The sequence below is a fragment of the Poecilia formosa genome, unplaced genomic scaffold (genome assembly GCF_000485575.1).
Source record: "Poecilia formosa unplaced genomic scaffold, Poecilia_formosa-5.1.2 Scaffold40, whole genome shotgun sequence".
Lineage (NCBI taxonomy): Eukaryota > Metazoa > Chordata > Actinopteri > Cyprinodontiformes > Poeciliidae > Poecilia > Poecilia formosa.
In genome coordinates this window covers 1,568,367-1,594,886 of record NW_006799979.1, presented here as the reverse complement: position 1 = coordinate 1,594,886, position 26,520 = coordinate 1,568,367, and the positions used below count along the sequence as shown (strand labels likewise).

Sequence of the window (26,520 nt, the reverse complement as noted above, 5' to 3'; positions counted from 1 at the left end):
TTTCGAATCCCAGATCCATCATATGTTGCGTTAATGTAGCTGTGTGATCTGCAGCCTCCTGGCGGGAAGACGAAGCGATCAGCCAATCGTCTATGTACATCGCCACCCGGATGCCCCGCCTCCTGAGCGGGCCCACAGCCGCCTCGGTGCATTTCACAAACACTCTCGGGCTCAGTGAGAGACCGAAAGGGAGTACGAGAAAGATTTTCACTTCTAAGTGTTTTCAGTCTGTAGGATCAGGATTCTCCTTGGTCCCTCCTGCATCCTCAGAAGCAGACGAGGAGGAAGATGGCATGTTGGACATAATTCATGAGGTAACTGGATTGTTACCTGACTGGAATATTTTTGCTTCTTCTGGTTTGTCTAAAGATTATCTTGGACTGTTGGGATAAGGTGAAATCTTTTGTCTTTTCCTTTCTCTCCCTCAGGTTACAGGACTGATCTGGAGTCAAGATTTGAGGATCCAGGAAGTCAGAAGGCTCCTCCAGAGCTCAAGGCCGGTCCGGGTCAGTGTTGTGCAGCAGCCTGAAGTTTCAGACCACGAGTACATAGAGGAGAAAGAAAACAAGTAAGCACAATTTGCCTGTGTTAATATAATAATGTACTATCTAAAATAGATGCTTAACTGGAAGAAAATATCGAGCATGCAGCAGCTTTTAAAGGGAAGCGAAACATCTGGAATGTTTTGGTTCCTGCTTTACACGCCTAAAGATGTTTGACGTTTAATCTGTTTTATTTTCTTTTATGTGATTTGGTTTTTGTGTGTGACATTTTTAATTTCTTGGAAATCTTTTTGTGTTACTATTTGTCTGCTTTAGACTTCTGCAGTTGTGCCAGAGGACGATGGCTCTTCCGGTTGGCAGAGGCCTCTTCACGCTCTTTTCCTACCATCCTGTACCAACTGAACCGTTGCCTGTACCAAAACTCAACCTTACAGGTTGTTGCTACGATTGCATTAATGTTTTTTCCTCAGTGTTTACTGCTTTCAAGATTTTATTATTATTTTTGATATCTGGAATTTTCTTAAGAAAATTTACAAAAAGGAAGAAAAAAAAAAAAAGAACAGGTTGATTTAATTGAGTACAACATTAATAACCTTTATTTTGGGATGCTGTCTGCTTTCTGTTTCTCTGCTCCAGGCCGTGCTCCTCCCAGGAATGCTATGGTAGATCTCAACAGTGGGAACATTGATGTTCCTCCCAACATGACCAATTGGCCCAGTTTCCATAATGGAGTTGCAGCGGGACTTAAAATAGCCCCCGCTTCACAGGTTAGTGTAAAACTCCAAGACTCATGCCTGCTTTCATGTGAACATGTGTTTTTTAAAAAGGGAATCGGGTTTAGATTTGGTCTTTTGCTTAAAAATGCTGATTCTTTTCTACTTGTCAATAAAGAAAAACGTTTTTCTTCTACGAAAAGGTCTGATTATGTTTGCTTCTCATCTTAAGGTGGACTCGGCATGGATCGCCTACAACAAGCCAAAGAGCCCTGAGCTGGCTAACGAGTACGCAGGCTTTCTAATGGCCCTCGGCCTCAACGGACACCTCACCAAGCTGGCTACTCTCAACATACATGACTACCTCACCAAGGTTTGCACAAACAGAGTTCAACAGTTTTTTTTTTTTGTTCATTTTGTAACGTAAATCCCACCAACATTCCCCGATTGAAACATGCAGATTGATGCTAATGAATATCCTTGATTTAGCTTGGCGGTTGCTCTAAACGACCGCTGCCGCCAGTAATTTACAGAACACAGTAAACGCGCCAACTTACATGGAATTTAGTACACAGGCACGATGCTGCCCTTTGCTTTGATTTACTTGCTCTCACACACAACAACATGCTCACCTCTCTTGAGATGAGCGTAAACGAGAACTGTAAACTTGCATCAAAGCCCGACAGCTAGTCAAAGCGAAACTCTGGCTTCTGAGAAATTTAGAAATAAGGCGATGCTTTCCCACTTTCAGTGGAGAAAAACAGGATGCTGCACGTCAAAACTTTATTTTTTTGTTCTTTCTTTTACCTAAATAATAAAAAGTCACCACAGAGAAAATGAATAAAGTCAAACAGGAACCACTGCGACCATTCAGCAGTTAAGATTCGTTTCTTGTTGATTCAGATTGTGAAATTAAGTTGTAGTTGTCAATGTGCATCCCCTGTGACTCATTTATGTAAATATGCAGAAGGTCCACTCAAAGATTTGACTACACTAAGAATGCACATGCTACTTACAGCTAGCTCTGATTGCAAGCTAGAATGTTCATTCTGGCCTTGTAGTGAAATTTAAATTGGAAGCAATCTATTTTTTTTTCTTTTCTTTTTCGTAAAGGTTATTTTACTGACCGCGTGTCCATATAATATCATTGGCGAATACTTAAGTATTGATTAGTGGAAATAAAGTAAACCTATTTTCTAATAAATTTGAAATTGAAAAGCGTGTAAACCCAATCAGGAAGTGCTCACAGTGTCCTTTTATTTATTCACAAAGACGGGTATTAGCAGCTCAGCCCAGCAGTGTGAATGAAAGTTGTGAACATGGTTGACAGCGAAGCGTTTTCGTCAGTGGTGGTTTTCTTCTGGTTTCAACTTTCGCTGTAGAAGAGAAATTACACCGCTATGCAAACGAACAGTTTGTCAGAATTGTGCATGGCTGTGGTTTTAAAGAGAATTTCGAGTTGTGCTCACAGCCAAGCAGATCATTAATCCCCAGACTTCAGCTGCTTTTTTACAAACATGGAGTCAACAATGCAGCCAAATGAATAGGTGTACATTTTACACACTCAAACTTTAATGGTAGTAATGAGATGCTTTAAAGATTTCAGAAATACTAAGCGATTAAATTATCTCATTTTTAAAGCAAATGTTGTCACATGAACCATAATAGAATTTAGGTAAAGCACCTTCCCTTACAAAATACACTTAAGAGATGAAACGGAAGTAATTTCATTAGTATCAGTATAAAACCGAAACAGCAGTGAAGTACATAAGGCAAGGACACAAGTAAAAATTTTATTTCTGCGTATTTTAATTTGTGGCACAGAGCAAAAATTCACCTTATTCAAAACCATTTAAAATAAACTTGATGCATGCTGTCGTTATCTGGACATCCACTGTGGAAAATTATCCAAATCCATAGTTGTTTAAACATTTTTACTGTTATGTTACACGCGGGACCGTTCAGAAGGATTCTGTGAAGAGTTAATAACCACAGGATTCTTACGCTACCACTCCCTCTCTTCCTTGGCTTTTGTCTGTATTTATCTCTTTTCATTCCTTGAGTCCATTTTCTTATGTTCTTCCTTCCGTTGCCGTGCTTCCTTAGTGTCCTACATCCTGTCTTTCTTTCCTTTGTTGCGTGCTTCCATTTTTCCTTCCTGTCCCTTTTTTATTCTAAGTTTTCTTTTTTGTGTCCTGTCTCCATTCTGACTGTTTACCTTCAGTGCTTCCTGCTTTCCAGTTTGGTTTTTGCTGGTGCCTTTATGTAAACCAGCCTGACTGTAGCAATGTATGCCGCAAATTAATAAATGGCAAACCTTTTTATTTTTTTATTTTTCAACCATCAAGTCTCGAATAGAAAGAGTACTTACATTTATATAAAATTGATTATTAATTGGAAAAAAAACTGATTTATGACACGTTTTCTGCATTGCGTGTGAGAATGTAAAGGAAAATATAGTTATTTTCTGTGATTACCTGTCAAGTGCCACAGTGAGACTGAAATAATTTTCGTTCTGTGTCTGTCTCCGTTTGTGGCAGGGACATGAGATGACCAGCATTGGACTCCTGCTGGGCGTTTCTTCAGCCAAACTGGGCACCATGGACATGTCAATCACCCGACTGCTCAGTATTCACATTCCTGCTTTGCTCCCTCCCACCTCCACTGAGCTGGACGTGCCACACAATGTTCAGGTGTGTGTGTTGTAGACTTGAATGTTATTTTTTTTTGTGTGTGTTTGTTTTTTTTCTCCAATTACCAGCCAGCACAAAAGCTGCACTAAAATCATTTTTAAATGTGTCTGTCCTGCAGGTTGCTGCTGTCATTGGTATCGGTCTGGTGTACCAGGGAACAGGACACAGACACAACGCTGAAGTCCTGCTGTCTGAGATCGGTCCGTGTTGTTTTCTTCCATAAAAGATGAATGGCTAACAAATAAATTATTTTAAACCTTTACTGCCTCTGGAAATATAAAACTTATAATTGTCCCAGAATTTATACTTTTGGTTTTGAATGCAAAATATGCACAGCCTGCAGCAAATACAGTGATGTGGAAAAATTGAGGAAACTGAAAATAAAGCCTTTTTTAAATATATTTTGTGTAAAATGGAATTAGAAAATGCAGTTTTTTCTAGGAAGTTGTTGGGGAAACTCCCAGGCTTGTTCCTGCACAAAATGAATGTCCAAGGGGCTTAGTATCTAGCAAAACGAAGTGGACCCTAAACCGAGCCTTGGGGCATCCCACAGATAAGAACAGCAGACAATATGGTTTATACAGACACAGAAACTTTTATTTCAAAAGTCAATTGATCTAAAAACATTCAAGAGATAATCTCCAACCTTGTTTTCTGTCATGTAACTTCAGTATTAAGTTATTTCAGCTCTTTTTATTGTTTTAAGTCCTAAAACAATTTCCAAGTTTAGTTTATGAATTCAATTTGTAACATTTAGTCTGTATGATACTGGTCCTTGCATTTTTTACATGAAACACAGTAACACTCAAATCCTGTCAGCTTTATCAACTTATTCATCTTAAAAAGGTTAGATTGATTTTTTTTTTATATTTCTGTGCGAAATTTGCGCTATTTTGTAGCCTTCAAAATACTGCTCTAAACTTTGTTTTATTTCGACTAAGATAATTAAGCTGAAAAGTCTAACAAAACTAGAACCGCCGTCACTGCTGCAAATAAAGTTCTGTTGAATGCATCTTACAAAAACTGGATTGGTTTTTATTACAAATCGTTCTTTTATTCAACCATTTATTTTGTTTAGGTTTTTTACCTTATCCGTGTTGTTTGTTGCTTCTGTGGTCGTGACATTGTCTGTTTATACGACAATGAAGTTAAACTAATAAAGTCTTGGATGTGTTTTTAAAGGCCGCCCTCCAGGTCCAGAGATGGAGTACTGCACTGACAGGGAGTCCTATTCACTCGCAGCAGGACTCGCACTTGGCATGGTTTGTCTTGGGGTGAGTGACCCAAATAAAAGCACAAAGTTTGTGAAACAAATGGCAACAGGAAAACATTTGTAAGTCTAGATTTTCTTGACTTTATATAACTGTTAATATTGTTTTCTTTTCAAGGCCAAATCTCGGTTTTACTGCAGGTTTATGCATTTTATATTAGTAATATGTTTTTGTAGTTTTGTGCTTACATGTTTCTTTTACAAGTTTTTGGATGGTAGTTGTTTCAGGAAACACTCATCATTTTCAGCAATGACATTTTTTGTTTGCTATAAAGCTATTTTTTTTCTACATAGACACTTCAATGTGTGAGTCTCTTTTAATTTTTATTTTTATTATCGATTCCCCTAATCATTTGACCTCTTCTCTCTCTGTGTTACCATCTCCTCTGCGTTTTTCAGCACGGCAGCAACCTGATCGGAATGACGGACCTCAATGTTCCCGAACAGTTGTACCAGTACATGGTCGGGGGCCATCGGAGAGCTCAGGCCGGGGCCAGCAGGGAAAGGCACAAGTCTCCCAGCTATCAGATCAAGGTAGACGCAAACACAGAATTGAAAGGCGTTACAGAATACAAAAAGGAAATTGCAGATTGCAGTGCTGTAAAAATGGCAAGTGCCAAAATGAGGTTTCCTCACATGCCAAAATGTTTCAGAAGAACATGGAAGCGGTGCTGCAATAGAGGCTGCTGTCGTTGGATTATTCATTCAAATAACTGTCTTCGCAGGAGGGTGACACAATAAATGTAGACGTGACGTGTCCAGGAGCCACGCTGGCCCTCGCCATGATCTACCTGAAGACCAACAACAGGTAGGACAAGTTTTTATGAGGTTTTGATCCAGGATTACTTTGTATTCAAACCCAACATTCTCCTATCTTAGCTGTGAATCCCGGCTGCTCCTCCAGAGGTACCATGAGCCACATGGCCTTTCTGTCTAGGTGGACGGCCATGTGATCAGAGGTTTGCAGTTGTCCTGCAGCGTTTTTCTGATAAGCAGCAGTTCTCTGTTAGATATTCAAAGCTTGGGTGCATTATCTTATTATCTAGCCCTGCTTTCACATAACTTTCCACAAGCTATATTTAGGTTTGTAATGTTACGTGACAAACTGAGTTTCTCTACTCTATTTTTAAAGTACCTAACCTGTTAAATGAATTGATACATTCAGTATGTGTATTATTCTGCTTTATAGACGTAGTTTGTATAGCAGTTTTTTGCTGAAGATCTTCTTACTTCCTTGTTGTGCCATCTTATCTTGTTTTTCTCCACTTCTGTGTGACTTTGATATCATCTGAAGATGCAAGTTTTAAACGAATCCGGTTGAAAAAGAGGTGAGGGCATTGGCGATGTAGCTTGGTGCAAAGGATGCAATACAGAGAAACGTACTTGAAACTTTTTCTAAGTGGGCATTTGTGAACAGATTGTAGATTTGTGCACACCACATTATGAAATCTGTGCAAATAATATAGAAGTACTTTATTAAATGTGCTTAATCTCTGCTAAATCGAGCTACTTCTAATCCATGTGAACCGCAGAGCATCATAACCTGACGACAGAAGAAAACTCCTCCACCTCCCAGCTGTGTAGTTGGTCAAGGGGTTCCTAATTTTGTCAACTCTCGCCCGACTTTGTCTGCCTGTTAGCGGAGAAGGTGTTGAGGCAGGGTATTAACACTCCCTTTCTTTCATCCCGGTTCTGTCCTTTAGGTCGATTGCTGATTGGCTGAAACCTCCAGATACCTGGTTTCTGCTGGACTTTATTAAGCCAGAGTTTCTGCTGCTGAGGGTTAGTGTGACGTCAGCTATGCATCTCTTCGCTCATGAGTCGGATTATATTTTTCCCACCTCTCCTAGATGTGATGTACTTGCTTCTCTTCTCCAACAGACTCTTGCACGGTGCATTATCATGTGGGATGAAATCCTGCCGAACACAGAGTGGGTTAAGAGTAATATACCCCAGGTGAGAAAATGCACAGATGACGGCATTACTGATTGTTCCTGTGGTGTTGTATTCTTGTAGAGCTCGCAGGAAGTTGCTATAACACCCTAAAATCATACTGGTTGGCTTAGAGTGTATTTTACGTGACGAAGCTTTTTATAGAACAAACATTAAGGATAATTATTTCTACAGAATGTCAAGATTCAAAAGGCTAAAGCCAGAGAATGCAGTGAATCTGTGGTAGAATTAAACATCCTGATGAGGTAAAAGTAGAGAAAACAGCTGAAACGTGTCAGTGCTACTATGTCAGCATGTTTTCCTTCCAGAACAGTTTTCTGTTTTTACTTTATTGACCTTAAAAAGTTTAGTTAGGATCCTTCTCTTTTCAGCAGTTTAAGACTCATCTCAAAGCTTTATTTTCTGCCTAAGATTTTAGAGAGGGTTGCAATCAAGCAGTTAACCTCTGGTTTTTATTGGTACTGTATTCTGCACCACTTTCAGTCTGGGTTTTGTAAATCCCACTCGACTGAAACGGCTTTTCCTAGAATCTCAAATGATATTTTGATGCAGAGTGCAACAGTAAATGTTCTGTGCTGCTTCGGTGAGAGCTGACTTCAGCTTTTGGTGCTTTTGACTCTGCCTAACAGGTCTAGGTGTTAGGCTGGTATGTCACGTTCTGTTTTGTAGAAGTTGTCTTGTCTGATGGATGCATCTTCTTGACTCCATCAACTTACAGATCTCGTTCCTGTCTTGTTCAGTTTGGCGTTCCACAGGGTTTTGTTTTGGGGCCATTGTTGTTTATGATCAGGCTGCTCCCTCTTATGTCCCGTATTGTCATTTTTTTTAAAGGACATCTCCTGTCATTGTTAGATATAATGACTCAAATTAGTTAGCTTTGTTTCTATCTCAGCCCACCATTAAAATAAACATGAAGAAACCAGGGATGATTCTGTTATTGCAGAACTTCATACAAGTTTTTGGTACATTTGTCATTCATTATGATGCCATGATGTCTTTTCATTTTTTTTATCGACATGTCAATAAAACTAAGTAATTTCATTGTATTATTTGGTTTGTTTTAGATCATGAGGGGGAATTTCGACCCCTCAGAAGACATCAATATGGACACAATGGCGTAAGTACAGAACCCAGAATGATCAGTTTAAGTTTGTTTGCTGCTAAGTCATTGTTATTTTAGAAGTTAAATCAGCCTGAATAGTGCTTTTACTTTACTTCTTTACATCCAGGGTTTTGCAAATATTCTTTCACATGTACAAACACTTTTATTTTTTCATCTTGTTGATTTTTATTTTTTTTATCCATTGAAATATTTTAATAAAAATCTTCTGTTTTTTGGCGTAGGATTTCTAAAAATGTTTTGTTTTCTCAGTCAAGCCCAAGACTACATCACCGCTGGCGCGTGCATGGCGTTGGGTTTACGCTTCGCCGGCTCTGCCAATTCCGACGCCTTCGACTGCCTCTACGACTTCGCCAAGACCTTCATGAAGATGATGTCGTTTGCTGGCACTGCGGCTGTGGGTGCAGTGCGTGTTTATTTCTGTTCTTCACCTTTCAGTAATTTGCCACGGTCATGGAAAGTACTTGTGCATTTCTCCCTACTTTGTTTTGCCTTAACTTGCATTCTGGTCCCCCTCAGCAGATGGGTTATTACAATCTACAAACCTGCCTGTCGATGATCCTGCTGGCGATGTCTATGGTAATGGCGGGCACCGGGAACCTGAAGGTCCTGCAGCTGTGTCGCTTCTTCCACAAGCGAACCGGCGGCGAGATGAACTACGGCTTCCACATGGCTCATCACATGGCCCTCGGCTTGCTCTTCCTGGGAGGTGGCAGGTGAGATGAACACAGCGACAATGAAAATACTGAAACACTGAAATAATGCTTAGAGAATGAATCTAGCAATATTTAAATTACGGAAAATTGCTGTTATTTGCAAGTTAAAATTGCCACAAAAAAAAAAAAAAAAAAATTATAATTTAAAAACTATATTAAACTATATAAAACTATATTAATGATTAATAATTTGCGTCAACAAGCATCAAATGTGCTTTCCCATGTGAAAGCACACAACACTTGAAAATCTGTAGAAAGGAATATTTCAAGACATTTTCCTTTCTACAGATTTTCTTATCTGAAACCCATGAATAATCATCTGTACCCGATTGACTTCAATAATCTAACCAGTAAACCGTTATTCTTATAATAAAAGCAGCGATTCTGCAAAGAACTCAGGTTTGTTAGATTTGGTGATACCTCTTGCATCATCGTGCAAACCTGGGGACGATGGATGTTTCGGGTCTCAACATCATCCAGAGGACCCAGCTCTGACCTCGACTTGTGTCCCAGTTGGAACCCACACAACAACCACCCTGTGGCTTTCTCTGCGACTTCGGTTTCAGATTTCATGGCCCTCCACTAAGCCACCCCTGCAATGCGTTGTCTGCAGAGGGAGCCACCAGAGAATCCTCTGCAGCCTCATCTGCAAGCTTTGGGCAGCTGCTGGAAAGAGAATTGCTGGCAATTTTACATTTGTTTTTCTTATTACTCAGATTTATCTTCTGCTGCATTTACAGTCCGTCTTAGAGGGGACTCGGCTGATATGAAAAGATCAGTGGGGGTGTAAATGGCCCTTCAATATACATGTTCCTAAAATGTTCAGAGTACTTAAACCCTACGTCTACTTTTATTTTGCAGATAAACAGATTGATCCATAAAGGGTGCGCCGATTTATTGGTGCCGATTTATCAGTGCCGATTTTCTTAATTTTGGGAAATCGGTGATCGGCTGAATCTTACATGTGAAGCCGATCTTATCTACCTCTGTAAAGGAAGGTCTAAACACCAAACAGTGTTCTCTTCTGCTCTCCCGTGAGAAAGGTTGTACTGATGGCCTACCAAGTCATGTCTCCACGTTTACCTTCAACAATAATTACCCCTCTGTTGCTAACTTTGCAGCTTTTTTCCTATTTTGAGAAATATTTCATACAGAAAAAAAATTGGTATCGGGAATTGGCAGGTAAGGCTTTTTTTTCTTTTTTTTTTTTTTTTTAATCGGTGATCAGTGCACCCCTATTTACTAATATACAATTTGAGACATTTTCATGTAAACATGTTTAATCCTGTAATATTTGGCCTAAAACCATCTTAGTGCTGTCCTCTTTGGGTTGAGCGGTGGTTGCCGCAGTTGAATTTTCCTGTTGCTTACGACCTGAACAGTTTTGTTGATGTCTACATCACCTGTGTTCGGGTATAAAACCGTCCCACTCAGACACACACCCCCGTTGCAAGTCAGCAGTTGGAATTGTGAAGGTGGCGAGTGTCGATTCAATAGCATTTTTCTGCTTTGCACATGCGTGACTCATTTGAAAAGTGGACAATGTCTGACTACAGAACCTAGGAAGTGGGAGAGGCTTACAGCAGCACTTGATTCTTGCTCAGAGCAGTTGCTGCAGAACGAATGGTGCTTTCACATGTTGACACCAAAGACTCCAGGAACACAAACAATGTTGTTAGGTTTGTAGCTGGTAATTTTTTTTTTCTTTTTCCAAAAGGAGCATCTAAATATTGCCATAGAACTGCTAAGTTAGAAACGGTGCTTTTCGTCATCCTGACCACATGTGCACTTAACCCCCTCAGCTCATCCAGGCACTTGAGCCTGTATTTTGGCTCCGCCCACTTTGGAATTTTTTAAAAACTTGTCAGCTTTTACATGAAGGTTGCATACGCTTTAATCATTAGAAATTTGTGGCCGTTGATGGTAATAATCCTCATATTTGATCTAAAACACCTGGCAGTGAAGGTGCTCCATAACAGATTTAGAAAACTGGCAGTCATTTTGTCTCGGTGCCCATTCTGATTAACATGCAATAATTGCATTTATTAGTATTTTCGACTATACTAATCTTTATTTGTGCTGTCATGAGATCAGCAGTGGAGTAACAATCCCTACTATAATAGTTAAAGACTTTGATCACATTTTCTCTTCTTGGCATTCACTAACTTATACATCCTGCTACAAGGGGCATGCAGAGTATAATTAAGTCGCCAAAGAATGGAAAAATGAAGACAATAGGTCTCTCCTCGTGAGGTTTTCAAATCAAAAGTCACCCACTAGATTTACATCTCCTGCTTTTGGAAAGCATCAGGTAGACCTCATGCACTCATTGTGTGTGACTGGTGCAGAAATACACAGACCTGCTGCAAGTATTATTTTGAGCTTATTGAATGACTGGTGTACACAGAAAACTCACACACACCCTAACGAGGTTCCTCAAACTGCTGACCTCGCCCTGCGTGTTTCTAACAGAAACAACAGCTCACACTCTGTCATTAGATGCTGCAAATGCAAACAAGAGTCATAATCTGATGGACCTTTTGATTTATTCTGCCCCTACTTCATTGTAGATGTTGGGCCACGGAGTTGCAGGGAGTGCAGGCTTGAATGCCATGCACCGAGGTCTGGTTCATTGTGGATTTGCAGAAGTGGAAGGGTCAAAACTGGAGTGATATCATTCTTACACCCCATCAGTTTCCCTCTGCTTATCTACCATTCAGCCACTCGCTTATTTGCATCAGACTTTCCTATTCAGATGTGCCTCGTGCACTCCTCTCATTCATTTTTCTCACCTGTTTTTCATTGCTTATCTTGCATGTTTTCAGTGCTGTTTTCCCTCTTCTGCTCACTTTGTCTCTGTTTGCTCAGTAAATTTCTCTTCCTGTTATTTAGTTTTAAGAGGAAACTAAAGTTAAAATTGGTTCCTTTTTCACCAAAAAGTCATGCATGGTGTCCAGACTTGCAGTCACCCCTGGAAGTGTTTTATTTAATAATGTCAAGTTAAAACAGCAAATAGTACACTTGTGAGTGCATTTACTATCTCCACCCAACTGGCACACACATCAGAGAGAATCAAGCGCACCCATCCCTTTCACTCAGGCCCATCTGAAGTCTATAAGGTAACTTGACACACCTGTGCTCACAATGATCTCTGCAGACAAAGAGCCTCAGCTTCAAGCTTCCACAAAGACACTCTGGTAGGAACTGGACATTATATCATTTAATCTGCATTCAGAAGACCAAATCAGCCTTGTTGATGAAATGGGTTTTATGTGTTTAGAATGTAGTTTATTTATTTGTTCATTCACTGTTAACTTAAAAGTAGGTTGTTAACATTACCTGGAAAACTACTTAATTAGGTCATTGTGATCTGCAATTGATTTTGTTTCATTTGTTTGTAGGTTTTCAACCTGCTCTGTGACTTCTATGTGACTACTTTGACTTCTCCGTGCAAAGTCATGGTGGTCTTGCACTGTCAATTGGAATAATCTAAAGACAAAAGATAAATAAAAGATGTCGCTGAGATGAGTGGTTCCTGTGTTTTTTTTTAAGGGAAGCAAGCTTTTTCAAGTTTGGGCAGAGGCTGAGGTGGTTTAAAGAGAGCAAAAAACTTGACAAATAAAATAAACCCTAAGGATAGGGTCGGAAACATTCTTTTTTTATAATCACTTTGACAGTATTTTGTCACAAGGGCAAGTAAAGAAATACACGACTGCATCGTCATTTGCAAAATAGAAGTATAACATCTTGAATTTTCTGACCGATTTTCGATGTCTGATATTTTGATTATGGAGTTGGCATCTTAAATTTTCTCCATCTTCTCATATTAGCACAGCGATCAGCTAGCTTGACCCCGTGTCTGCACGTATTAACAAGAAAATGTAGACCCCTATCTTAAATCCAAAATTTCAAAATGTCCGCCAACATTTTCAAACCCAGCATGTTCCATACAAAGTTAAGATTGAAAGAACAAAACATAGCAATTTGACTTGAATTTATGCCTTTATATTACCTGTTTTTAAAAGTCTTGCTCTCTCTCACTCTTTTGCAGCCTGTACAACCATTTCCTCAATTTGTCATTGAAAGTAAAGTTTAATTTCAAATTCTTGAAGCACATTTGTGCTTCATCTGATTTCAGTTTTAAGAACCTTGTTAACATTTCATTGTCCCAGTAGCGACATCCACACTGAAGAGTGTTGTTAATGCAGCCTGATTAGGTGTGGTGTGTTCACTGCTCAGAAAACATTCAGAATTTTTTTTTTTTTTTTTTTATTTTACAATTGGTCGGTCACTGGCCCGGGATGATCAAGGTGAAAATTGTCCGGTGCCACTTACTTACCATCTTTTATGTGTATCTGTTTTTATTTCTTTGATAAAAAGTTTGTATGTTCAGCCAAAAGTCAAAGTGCCGAATACTTTTAGTTGCAGGTTTGAAAGAATAATGTCGAAGATGTCGAGCAACGGTTATGGAAAATTTCCCGTTTTAAACTACAATACTGCACTTTTAAACTGACGTGCTTTAACTTAGCAAACTACTCAATAAAATCTGCAACAACTCCTCAAGTCCTACCACTGAAGAGGTGCATTTATTTTTTCTTGTCAAAATCTTTCATCGCAAAGGATAGTGTTGCATTGATCGCTGAATTGGTGTCGGTCTTCCATGACTCTCTTCCTCAAACAGCTGCGAAGATCCACTGTTGAATCACAGGTTCAATTGTAAGCTTGAATACATTAAAACTACAAATACAGTCATTAACTGAAGAGCGACATTCCTTACCTCTGTTACTAAACACTCTCAGATGTGACCTGTTTTAGCCTTGCAACTTTCCACTATGCAGCTTGACATTAGGATAATGATCCAATTAGTTAAAGCGGACACTCTGTCATTATGTTTAAGAGGCACTGCTGTGACCTTTGATTGTGTCGATTATGATGCAGCACGTTCTTTAATTAAAAATGGAGATGCAAGATATAAAATTGTTCCATTATGTTGAGTAAAACTCGACAAAGTGTTGCTTGACTTGCAATGTCTTTACTATAGGAATTATGTTCTGAGTTTACATCACAAAACTTATTTTGATGCAAATCTTTTGTCTGAGTGCATCTTAATGTTTGTCATCTTGTTCTTCATCGTAGATACACCCTCAGCACCTCCAACTCAGCCATCGCTGCCCTACTGTGTGCCTTGTACCCTCACTTTCCTGCTCACAGCACTGACAACCGGTAAGACCGAAACCTTTTTAAACACACTGCTGGACACAGAGAAAATCCCTGCATGTAAAAACCAAAGTTTCTTAAATACCAGGCATTCCTGGATCTACCTGAAAATTAACACACAGTTGTCAGGGATCCTACAGTCTTGAACAGAATGACAAAGCACATTTTTAGCTTTTCTACATTTGCCAGGATAAGTTTGAATGTGGCAAAACATTCATTTAAATTATTTTCCAGCGAATTAAGATTTTTCACTTTGCAACTTCAGATTCCAGTAAAAAATATTGAGCATTTTAAAAGTCGATACACAATATTAGAATAAAAATCTACATTGAAAAAGGACCATTTCATTGACATCTTTGCAATATGAAAATACTTCTATCCATTAAAAACCAAATAAGTTCAGAAAAATGACAGTTCTTTCTCATATATCGGGTTTTCATTTGTTTTGTGTCTTTAACTGAAAACTGGGTTGATGTTGTTGCAGCTATCACCTGCAGGCCCTGCGGCACCTGGCCGTGTTGGCTGCAGAACCCCGGCTCCTGGTTCCTGTGGACGTCGACTCTCTGAAGCCTTGTTACGCTCTGTTAGAGGTCACTTACAAGGTCAGTGAACGTTGCACTCCTAAAAACAATAATTGATTATATGAGCACTGTTTTTTTGTTTTTTTGTTGTTTTTTTTTGTCAGGTTTTTAATAAAAAGCCGCCTGAACAGCACTTAAAATAAAAATACATAAATAAAAGCCTCTCATTATCGTCAGCCATATATTTACCATTCATGTTTCAGTTGTAAAACCAAATTTCTGCTTTAAGGCATTTCTGTTGGTTAATTTTTCTATGTTTTGACAAGATTTATAGTCATTTTAATCGCATATGACCACCTCCATTATTTTAATCTATTATTTTAAATAAAAACTTATACTGAATCACAGAAGTCATATTTCCATGTGTTATGAGGTTTTCTGGCTCCTTCATACGGTGTTCCCTATTATCGACTATCGTTCTGTCCTCTTATTCGTAAAATAATAAAATATAATACAAAATTCTCAAATGTGTGTCAAGATTGATTCTTAAAAATCGGAGAAAATATGAATGAAACTCACTTTTGTTCATGAAAAACCTCAGTGTTTTAGCCTCACAATCATTGCTTCAACTTTGAGGAACTGAAATTATATTGAATACACAGCATGGCATATATTTATACTCCCTCAAAGGGAATTGTTTGAAAAGGTTTCCAGAGTAAAAGCCAATACACAAAGCCAATGTGTCAAAACACAGAACCCATTGTGTTCTGTGTCGCCCGGTTTTGTTGCTGGCCTCTTTGTGCACGTCACTGTGGCTTCATGTGCGTCATCAAGTACAGTTTTCTTTTTCATTTCCCCTGTATTTTTATTAATACAGAAAATATTGTAAAATATTTCAGTTTACAAGTACTTGTACTGAGGTTTATCACAAATAATCCCAACACCGTATAATTTGTTTCAAAAACTGTGGGAAAACCAGAACTTGGTCTCTTTAAATGTGTTGGGCAATTTCTCAAAAATCTCAGAATTAAGTTCAAATAAAGGGCTTGGTGCTTAAAATAATAAAATAATTCAGAAATGGCATCACAGTTGGAATCCATCAGTCTGCCTTCTCTCAAAAGACGACAGCGGCTGATTTTCAGACCTTTGCGCCAGTAGATGAGATCGGTTTCTCCTGCAAGTATCGGCCGATTTATCTGTGCACCCGTACTTTAGATACAAGTATGTGTTTGTTGACCACAGGTGCATATATACATAAATAGATTTTTCCAAATTAATTAAAATACTCTTTCATTGTTCCAGGTTTTTTTGTCTGTTACTTTGTAGTTGAAAAATGTTAAAGTAATTAAATCTTGTTACTGTGGCGACTCCCCAGTTGAAGGAGGATTAAAGGTTAAAAGCTGAAGTCGCTGTTTGTATTTAACACTGCCGTTGGCGTCCCGTCACTTTCATTACAATCTCAGCAGAAATCTCAGTTTGACGAATTCAGTGCAGCATCCAGTTCAGGCACACCTGCAGACGAACAAGAGAGATCTGAAGACTACAGCACTGTAGTCCATTTAATTTATAAAAGATAAAACATAAGATAGATTGACAGGTCATGTAACAATTACTTTCAATATGTTAATTATGGGACAACACCTTAGTTTTAGCCATTCTGCTGTCAACCTCCATAGGTTGTCACATAATAATTGTCAAAATTGATTGCATATTTTAATGCATCTTACTTGTTTTAACAAACCTGAGCAGGGTTTCTTGCAGCTCACGACTCGCATAATGTGATAATGTTTGCTTGATCAATCGTTGCTCTCGTTAGGGAACCAAGTGGTATAATGAGACGACAGTGGAACTGATGGCTCCCACCCTCCTTCCTGAGCTTCACCTTCTCAAACAGGTAAAGTTAAATCTTTTCTTTCTGGCCTACAAAACTAAATTAGCATTAAGCACATCATCGAAAGGCCTTTTAACCCCTTTGTTTACTGTAAAGGTAAAAGTAAAGGGGCCACGATACTGGGAATTGTCTCTCGACCTCAGCAAAGAAACTCAACATCTGAAGTAAGTATAGGCAGAACCTTTTGGGAACAAGGTTCAAGTTTTCACGTTTCTAGCCTTTTGCATTCTAGCTGTATTGTTCAAGATGATCCCAACCTAAAAAATACATGTTTGGTTTTTTATTTTCTTGCTGTTTTTAGGTCCATCCTGGTCAGAGATGGCGTGTTGTATGTGAAGTTGCGGGCTGGACAGCTGCCCTACAAAGACGACCCCCAGGGCTGGAAGAGCCTGCTGGCCACAGCCGTCAGCCACCGAAACTCTGGAGTCACGGCCTTCAAGGTAAACGACAGAGGTCTTCACAGAGATTCTGGCAAATCATAATAATTATAACAATTTTTAATAGGTGTAGGGGCTTGTATAAGGAATAATGGCTGAACACAGTTAAAGATGATTTGTTGAAAATATTGGAAAGTGTTTAAAGAAATAGTCTTGGAACAAAATAAAGTCAATTCTAGCTGCATTTCTAATCCAGCAGAACAATTTGTGTTACTTTGAATGTAATATTAAAATCTAGTATGTAGATTTTGATAACCGGCTGAGAAGTGAGTGGTATTGAGTGGAAAGTTTTGTCTCCTCCCCTCTAAAGAGAATAATTTTGTCCAGTCTTGGCAGGTTGCCGCTGCAGGTTCAGCTGGCTGCTCTGCAGCTGACAGACCATTACTGCTTACCTCATGGCGTCTGTATGTTCTGTCAATACACCTGCAGGGGAAAAATATGCAGTTTGTTTTCTTACTTGTCCTTGAGGACCTTTCTTGCCTGCCTTCAGTGTTTTCCTTTTTTTCTGTTTTATTAAAATCTTCTTATTCAAACAGGATTTTGTCCAAAAAGTCATTTCTTCCTACATGTGCCGGCTTATATTTTCCTTTTTTATTTTTTTTTATTGTTGTTGATTCATGTGCTCATGAATCAACCACTTAATGAGACTGTCATTAAGTAAAGAATATATAGCGTAACTGGACTACCACAATAATTGAGAACTATTATTTTTAAAACATAAACCCGATCTCGGTTGTAAGAAGTTCCTTTTTCTTTTGGGTAGAAAATGAGTTTCTGTTTTTTGTTTTGTTTGCAGCCTGAAGCCATTTCTACCTTCACCTCAGAGCCTGCTCTCATCTCCTTTGCTGAATTCTTCTGTAAAACCTCAGAAGGACTGAAATCTGTAAGTTTCACACCAAGCAAAGAGATATTTAGAGCTTGAGACAGTTTGATGCTGGGTTTGTAAAATCTCTGGGCTATCAGGTGGAAAGGACTTGACCTATTGTGTTTGTTTTTCTGCAGCATAGCCAAAGGGACCTCTAACTAAAAAAAAAAAAAAAAAAAAAACCCTCCTCTATTTCTTTAGAAAACAAATTTAACTGTGAGCCATGTTTCAGTTTTATCTTGGGGGTTTTACTGAAACACTGGAAACTTCTTGGGTTAGTCCAGACAGAAACTCCCTGGGGATTCAAATGAAGTTGTTTTCAGATGTGGCTTTTTCCTATTCATACTCATATCTCAACCTGGATTCAGGTTGTTATCCATTTTAATTCATATCATCAGTATATAAGGCGCCTTTTAAACTAAATATAAATGCGTGGAGGAACAAGCCGTTGGTAATAAAACTGAACTCCAAATAAACACAATTAGAGAATCTGACAACTTTAATGACTAACGAATGAGATCATAAATGCTGATTTTGAAGAGGGGGAGAGGCATGTTCCAGTTTTGTCTGAAAAACACGTGTGGTCCTTGGATAAGTGCAAACTTGTGATTGAGGATTTATGACAAACTTGAAGCGGCCGCTGCAGACTGCTTGGTCATCCTTCAGTAGAGCTAAACGACTTCCTGTCTGTTTACCAAAAATCCGCAGCCTGTAAATGCTCAAATAATCCATTCGTTGTGAAATGAGAATTCTTGTTGAATTTGTGTCACGGATGTCATGGCGATAGTTATCAAGGCTTTTCATTCAAGACCACCAGTGTTTATCTTGTGATCGCCCAAACTACCATGGCGAGATCATGTGGAAAGCTTTAATGCAACATCTGGTTTTTTCCACCCATCATAAGCACCGTTAATGTTTTTAAAATCAGTTTTTCTTCTGTTTTAAGCAAAGTGTCTTCCTATGTGCCACACCCTGCACACACTCATTTTAATTGTTTTAAAGTGGACAGACGGATGTTGAGTCTGATTATTAATCACTTGCCCTCTATTTTGCGAGAAAGAGGTGGGCTGCTTCATCATGACTTCAGGTTAATTAGGTGGATTAGAGGCCTGCAGTTTCAGATTCAGCTCTGAAATGGGAGGAAACGCATCACATCGGAGCATAACTGTGACTGTTTGTAAATGAAGATAACGTCTGTTTTCCTCCAGCCGCCTACTCCAACACGGCATTTATACCAAAATGGAGGATTCCTTGCAGATAATTGCAAGATTTTTGTTTTAAGTTGGCATGAAATAACTTGCACTCTGGGAGATTTATGAACATAAATAAATCACTCTGATTAATATAATTGTAATTGTCAAAACTGTTTACTTGCTCATACAAGCAAATCACTTAGACTCTGTTCTCATCTTTGACTCTTTCTCTGTTGAATAAAAAGTAACTTCAAGTTTGACTAACAAGCCACTTTTACGACCCCAAGAGCTATTTTATTTACATTTTTTCCTTTGGTCTTCGGTCCAATTAAACATTTGTTTCGAGACTCAAAAGCAGCACAACTCTTTGCAGCAAAATAGCTTGATTTTTATAATATCTAGTGTAGGAAAAGTTTAGATTTCTAAATTAAAATCGGTTCTATTTCTGTTTATGGGTTTAATTTCCTTCAGTGGCAGGGAGCCCAGACATTCATAAAGTCCTAAATTCCTGTGTCTGAAATGAAAGCCTTAAAGAGTCTTAAATTAACCGTAAATAAGTCAATCAGAGGTCTTAAATTTTATCTTGGCAGGACTATTTGATATCGTACATTTATGGGGGGTTTTCTACATCATGGAACTTTTCTGTCAGGCTAAAGTTTGAGTCACATGCCGACATTGCACTCTGGCTCTCCGCTAACATTCCCTTACTTGCTGGCTAGTTGGCGTTTTTTGCATCCATCGTGGGTCAGTGCACATTTATCGCCAGTTGGCTGGACGACGTTTATGTTTGGCGATACGGGTCTTAACTCACATTAGTCTTAAATAGTCTTAAAAAGTTTTAAATTTGAGTTGGAGAAAACTGCAGAAACCCCAAATGGGACACTCAGGTTTTTCTTGTATATCAAAAATGAGAATAGTTTGCAAACTATTGGCAACAAACAAAACTACACCATTTGTGCTATTTTTCTGAAAATGTTGGTTATCTACTGCTTGAAAACTGCTTGGAAATGCTGCTGAAGCTAGCATATATATTTTTTTTAATTATTTTTACATTTTAAAGTGTTTGTCAGTTCTTTTGCATTTCTAGCCGAACAGCCACATCTGGCTCCAGAGCCGTGAGCTGCAGACCCTGAAGCGATGTCTGAAAAGTCATTTTTAGTCGGCAAGAACAAATATGAATGCAGTCGTTGGCTCCACAATGTCAACATGTGTTTCATGTTCAGCAGGCAGAAATAGCAACAGGAAATGGGAACTATCATTCATAAATGCAGAAAACAAATGAAGAAGTAGGGGGACGTTGATGACGGCAGAGTCATTAGTACAGAAATGCTAACAGAAAACAGTAACTGCGTGCTTTGATGTTTTGTTGTTTCGACAGAGAGAGGATAGCCTCATGTTGTTCTCGGCAATGCTGTACGAGTGCGTCACTCAAGAGTGTCCAGAGATGCTGCCAACATATATTGCTATGGAGCAGGTAACACACCTACTCAGCACAGTACACACACACACACATTTCTGTTTTACATTGTGTGACAGCAGCTGGTTGTAGAGCAAATATATTGTCATGAATGATAAAAATGTTCAAAACATTTTATTGTATTAAATAACTTTTATAGATTCTTCAGTTCTTGGTTTTTAACAGGATTGCCACACAGTCTGGAAAAGTATGAAAAGGAAAAAGTTTGAAAAAATATTGACTTCTTAATTGTCTTAATTCGCTTTTTTGACACTGAAACGGAAATAAAAAAAAAAACAAACAATTCTTGCAGTCAATTTATCAGATTGATAATCACACCAATTAAAACCTCTCCGACATGACACAAAAAATGCCATACACTTGGCAGCAGCTGACTGGTTTCTATTTCCAGGAGACATTGGGCAATTCAGCTGTTCCTATTTGCATCACAACACATCCAAAAAACTACCACATTCTTATCTGAAAGGTTTTCGAAGATCGTCTGTTTCCAGTTGCTAATCTAATTTCAGCCTGGTTCCTACAACGTGTCCCTTTTGTCTAAACACCCTAAGCGACATTGAAGCTGCAGCTTAGCGCGTATGCCTTCGCCTTTTTCTTTCAGGCCGTTGGGGCTCTGCATCAGGGTGACCTTCAGCAGACCTTCCCCTTGTGGCAGCTGCGTCTGGTGGTGGAGTTATGGGACGGCCGGATGCTGCGAGGTCCTGCAAACAAACATGACACCCTGCTAACTTCCGAGTTTCTTCCCGTCATGAAGAATGCGGTCGACGTGTCGCTGGACAACTGGCTTCAAGGTGAATGGATGCTTTAATGGATCTGTAACAATTAGGGATGCTCCGATCAGGTTTTTTGCTGCCGATTTTGATACCGATTACCCATGAGGCCGATCTCTGCCGATCACATGGGATGGCTGTTCATGTTTTGCTTTAGGTATAAATGATACTATGTTATCTGGCAAAATGGAGAGATTATCTGGCAATAAATTCACCTAATTTAGACATATTTTAAACATCTAAAATCTTTTCTTTAAGTTAGATGCTGCAGCTTAAAGCAGCTGTTTGGTGTGAGAGTCACTACCAGGTGGAGGTTGAGCGGCGCTCTGTCTGTGAAATATTACTACCTGTAGCGCATAGCGGCGGTCCAAGAGCGAGAGCAGAACCAGCGTCTTTCACCACCAGCTCGAAAACTTGAATTATTTTTGGGTCATTTGTTTAGCTTTCTGACTGTGATACTAATCCAGGTGAGTGTTTGTAGTAGTGCGCTGCTTTACCAGCCGCTCCTGATGTCCTTTTGTTCCTGCATTGAGCCTCGATGTAGCCATACTCCATCAAGTTTTTGTTTTTTAAATGCCATATTAGATTTCTTGTGTTGATGCATTTTGACGTGCTTCACCCTTGAGGTAATTTTTCGCTGCAACACGCAAACATCCCCATTCACTCTTAGAGCGCTATAGTTCCACATGACTGGATCTGTTGCTACGCGCTTGCGCCGTGTGAAGGAAAGAGGAGATCAGCCGCACACGCAGGCTGCAAAGTGAGATAAATGTGATCGGCTTTGGTGATCGGCAACAAGAGACGGTGATCGGTGATCACCGATTATACACTTTTCACGGAAATCGGCCGATTATGATCGGTGGCCGATGGATTGACACACCTCTAGTAACAGTCTTTTAGATAAGTTTAATAAGGAACATATTTATGTTTTGGGATTTAATTATTTGATGTCCAGTTTCTTCCAATACTGCTTAGTTACTGCTGGCAAATTAACCCACGTACCAAGATGTTATTAATCCTCTTAAACTTTGTGTTGGTTTCTCAGTAATTACATTTTTTTTGATGGTAATTGGTTACTATGACGCTGCTGATTTTGCCTTACTAACTCCCCAAAGAGCAGAAAACTGTAACCGTCACAAAAATCTTCCCCTCACCATCTCCCAGCCTCCTCCTGCATTCATTTTAATAATCTGCTGCTCACTTATAAAGGTTAATATTGAATTGCCAATATGTGTCCATAACCCAATCACGCCTGTGTGTTCAGCTGGGCAGGTTCGACTAAAGAAGGTAAAAACATGAATATGACTGAGCATTAGCAGTACAGAGTTTTGATAATGTGCTTATTATGCAGAACACAGAGGCGGAAGTCTAAAAAGTGATCCACAACAATGAAAATGAAGGACTTCAAAACTTGAGTTGTGTTTTCCGTAACTAAGTCCAATAGCATCTGAAGAGCTAGCCTTCAGTCGGTTAGCTAGGAGGGCGGGAAAGCAGAAAAGCAACCTCCATTTATTGGTGGTATGATGTCATTACACTGCAGGTAATGACCTCATTACCTGCAGTGATCAGGAACAGCCCAGTTCCGCCAATCTTCTGTCTCAGAAAACACACTTTGCACCAAGTTCCCGACTGATTTCCTCCTTTTAGTTGCATTTTTCTTTGGAGACGTCTTTGTACGTAAAGCCATTAGTTGTGGAACATTGCTAAACGCTCTTTTTACTAATTTGCGGTGACTGTTTTTACAAAGTTGAGCAAATTATGGTAATCTCCGTTTTCTCCAGCTAAATCTGATCTGGAACGTCTCCAAATTCTCCTGCGTAATGCAGAGGCAGCGATCAGCATCTCACACCTCTCTTTATTGGTTTTCTCCGTCTGCAACAGGATGTCAGTGAAGCCTTTGCACTTCACAGCAGGTATTATTGCTGCTGAAAGGCATTCTGATGACTTGTGCTGTAGCCAAAGTCAGCAGGATGTCATGTGATGGCACTCAGCTGACTAAAGTCAACTGTTACAGATTATTTCAACATGACAACAACTGGTATTGTTTCGCCAATAAACTCCTCATAAACTGCCAGGTGGCCGTAGCATTCCTGTTTGCTGAGCGCATGCGAGAGAAACGCTATTGCTAATTTTAACCCTGTCAGCACTCGACACGTGTCTGCGGCCCTTATTTGCAGTGGTGTCGCAGGGTGGATGTGTTTCCACTTGTTTTTTATGTGCAGGGTGTAGCACATGAATGTCATAGTTTAGAGGACAAACAGACGACACGTACACCCAAACACACATTCCATAACTAAACCAGCGAACACAAACACTTTCAGGAAAAACGAAAGAAAGCACTCCATGCAAGTCGTGGGAAACAGGTGATGTTTCCGTCATAAAAGGAGTGGAAACTTGCTCTTAGTATAAACATTCATTAAAGCTAGTTGCGGGTCATAGCTGTAAGGAAGTACAGAGTGACTTTACTTCATGGATCAAGAATGTTGGTCTTCTCTGCAACTCTCCATAAATGAAACGTGTGCAGCAACTTTATTTTTAGTGTTTTTGTTTCCGCAGTTTTCCCAGAAGCCAGTGCTGCGGGAATTTTATATACAAACAATCTAAATGTTTCTCCTAGAATCACTTGCATGTAAAAGTTTGAAATGGCTTTTCAACAAGATATACCAAAAAAATAGAAAGTCTTGATGAGTTTTATAATTGCAATTGATCTGATTCTTTTTCTTTTGTCCCAATCTTGATTTTCTAGCCATCTTTCCTTTTAATAACTCAAATTAACAGCTTGTTAATGGATCTTTTTTTTTAAATGAACAGGAGTGTAATAATTTACAAGACAGACAAAATCATTCTGTTGTTTTCAACAACCTTTGCCATCTTATGTTACCACGGTTAGCATTACAAACTGTAAACACTAGTCTCTGTGTATATTACCAAGCAACTGCCAATACTTATCTAAGCTATTTTCTAAACGCTCGAAAGGATAAAATCCAAGCATCTTTGTTTTGCACTGTTTTTTTTTTTTTCCTGCTGAAAGTCTTGCCCTCTCTCACCATCCTGCAGCCTGGATAAACCGCAGCCATTTCCCACACGTTTTTGTTGAAAATCCAGTTTGCTTCTTACATCACTGTGTTTCCTCTCACTCCTTTTAAACACCTGACTGATGCTGAAAATACCAGAGCCTGACTTTACTCAGTCTAAGCTTCACGGTTTCCACTGATTCATCATTTACGCTCAACGTCCCAAAGGTTGGTAGGAATCATCCTCTGTGGAACTTTTGTGCCCAAAAGAAGTTTAGTAAGAAACGACCAGAGCTGCAAAGGATGAACTTGTGTATCGAAACACTGAGACCTACATGCCTCTGTAGTAAATAATTTTCCAAAAGTGCTTCTTCACAATTAAGAGATGGTTCTAATGAATATGTCAGTCATTTTCTGTGAGTAACAGTGAAGAGTGTTGCTAGCTTGACTTCGAGGTTTTGGCTCTGATTTATTCTGTGATTGGACGGAAATCTGAATTTTGAGTTAAAAAGTTTCCAGTCACAGGCTGATTTCTCAGTTCATCTATTTTTTTTTTTTAGATCCATTTCACAGTAACATTTCAACATGTAAAAAATGTGTGTTTGTGTTGTAAGTACAATTGCCTCTGCCGAATGTTTGTTTGAGCCTGATGGAAGCCACCTGTTTGGTAGGATTTTTATTTACAAGGATTTCCTTTTTCCAGAAACAGTTTAGGATCTGTATTCCAACACGGCATGTCACCCTAAAATTGTCTTTCTTCCTAATTAGAAACATAATAGTGCTATAGATTTCTAAGGGGTTCTGAATGCCACATCTATCGCTGCGTCTGTCAGCTTTGACTTGCAAATGTTAGTTAATAAGTTAATTAAAAAAACTCTGTACGCCATATGAGGACGACGACAGGAAGTACTCTGAATGCTGCATCATCTGTCTCTCTGTAAGTTACTAGTTTCCAGTACGCATCTTAGCACATCAAACAGCCGCTGCCTGACTGAAATACTCCCATATTAACATTATAATTGATAACTAAAATAAAAGCAGATCAAGATTTGTGTGGCGGTTATAAAACGTGATGTCTGGTGAAATCTGTGTTTTGTTATTTTTTTTCTGTGTTCATTTAGACCACAGCTCAGTGGTGAGTTCCTACATGAGGGGTGAGGTTCTGTCCAGGGACGCTCAGTCCATCATGTTGGCCTGCTTTCTGGTGTACCGGTCCATCCCGTGCTTCAGAAATACGCAAGCAAATCTGGAGGGTAAGATATTTTCTCTCTCTCTCTCTCTGACATGTTTGCAGAAAACTTCCTCAGTGTTTATGTAGTGTGTATATCCTGTGTTTACGAACATGCTGTTTGAAAACGGCAAGAATTGCTTTTACTTAATGAATATTAGGATTGTATAGAGACCTTTCTATGCACAGTTTTAAAAATGAAAATTTGAATTATTTTTGAGTCACAACCTGCAAATCCACCTTTAGTTTCTGTTTGAGACTTTTATCTTGCACAGCCTCCAAGATGCATCATGTTGACATGCTAATCTACTGAAAAAGCTAGATTTTAATTATTTAGCATCTGAAATAACTACACTAGCAGGGCTTGTAAGTTGCAATATGAGAGTAAATGCAGATGGCTTCGTTGGAAATGACTCTGTCTTGTCGTGTTTCCCTACAGGCTGCAACTCATTTGCAGATTTATTATTGCGTAGCAGCCAGCTGGGCATCCCTCTGAGAGACCTGTTGAGACTGGTGTCCATCCTCCTGAGTCCTGCATCTGGATCGCAGTCCCTGCTGTTCCCCCTGCAAGCATTTTCATCCTGATGCTCCAAGCCAGTCAGTTTGAATCTCAGGGATGAAGCTCAGCCTTGTGCTGCAAGAAGAGGTGGGGGAAACAAAAGTGTCAAATTGTGACGCCTTCAGTGTTGCAGTGGAAAAAAATGGAGAATATAGACTTTAAACCTCCGTTAAGTGGAATAACGTATGTTTTTTTTTATATATGTGCTAGTGATGTATTTTGCATTTTTTATAGCGTTAACAGGTAAAACTGCAGCAATCATGCTGCATACGCACCAATTTTATGGTGCAACTAATCTATTGTGGGACTGAGTCCAGCATCTTTCATCAAAGAGCACCAAAAGTAAGGCATGACAATAAAAGAGAAAATACTTGTAAACA

The 26,520-nt window shown here is 39.1% G+C and overlaps 1 protein-coding gene across 3 annotated transcripts in view; it reads left to right on the top strand.

The window, feature by feature from the left end:
• anapc1 (anaphase promoting complex subunit 1) overlaps nt 1-26,520 on the top strand; it is a 51,031-nt gene extending 24,511 nt beyond the window's left edge. Inside the window, exons 29-53 of one of the 3 annotated variants that reach the window (XM_007551130.2) lie at nt 228-314; nt 429-568; nt 819-937; nt 1,140-1,270; nt 1,449-1,589; nt 3,757-3,909; nt 4,028-4,109; nt 5,092-5,183; nt 5,579-5,713; nt 5,905-5,987; nt 6,883-6,961; nt 7,061-7,135; nt 8,197-8,249; nt 8,505-8,649; nt 8,775-8,968; nt 14,105-14,191; nt 14,670-14,787; nt 16,523-16,600; nt 16,694-16,761; nt 16,899-17,037; nt 17,831-17,917; nt 20,471-20,566; nt 21,171-21,360; nt 25,475-25,606; nt 26,021-26,520. In XM_007551130.2, coding sequence (XP_007551192.1) covers nt 228-314; nt 429-568; nt 819-937; nt 1,140-1,270; nt 1,449-1,589; nt 3,757-3,909; nt 4,028-4,109; nt 5,092-5,183; nt 5,579-5,713; nt 5,905-5,987; nt 6,883-6,961; nt 7,061-7,135; nt 8,197-8,249; nt 8,505-8,649; nt 8,775-8,968; nt 14,105-14,191; nt 14,670-14,787; nt 16,523-16,600; nt 16,694-16,761; nt 16,899-17,037; nt 17,831-17,917; nt 20,471-20,566; nt 21,171-21,360; nt 25,475-25,606; nt 26,021-26,166 — 2,850 coding nt within the window. In that variant the 3' untranslated portion in view covers nt 26,167-26,520. Of the gene's footprint in view, nt 1-227; nt 315-428; nt 569-818; nt 938-1,139; nt 1,271-1,448; nt 1,590-3,756; nt 3,910-4,027; nt 4,110-5,091; nt 5,184-5,578; nt 5,714-5,904; nt 5,988-6,882; nt 6,962-7,060; nt 7,136-8,196; nt 8,250-8,504; nt 8,659-8,771; nt 8,969-14,104; nt 14,192-14,669; nt 14,788-16,522; nt 16,601-16,693; nt 16,762-16,898; nt 17,038-17,830; nt 17,918-20,470; nt 20,567-21,170; nt 21,361-25,474; nt 25,607-26,020 lie in introns of all 3 variants that reach the window. The other 2 variants (XM_007551129.2, XM_016671023.1) reach the window with 2 other exon arrangements.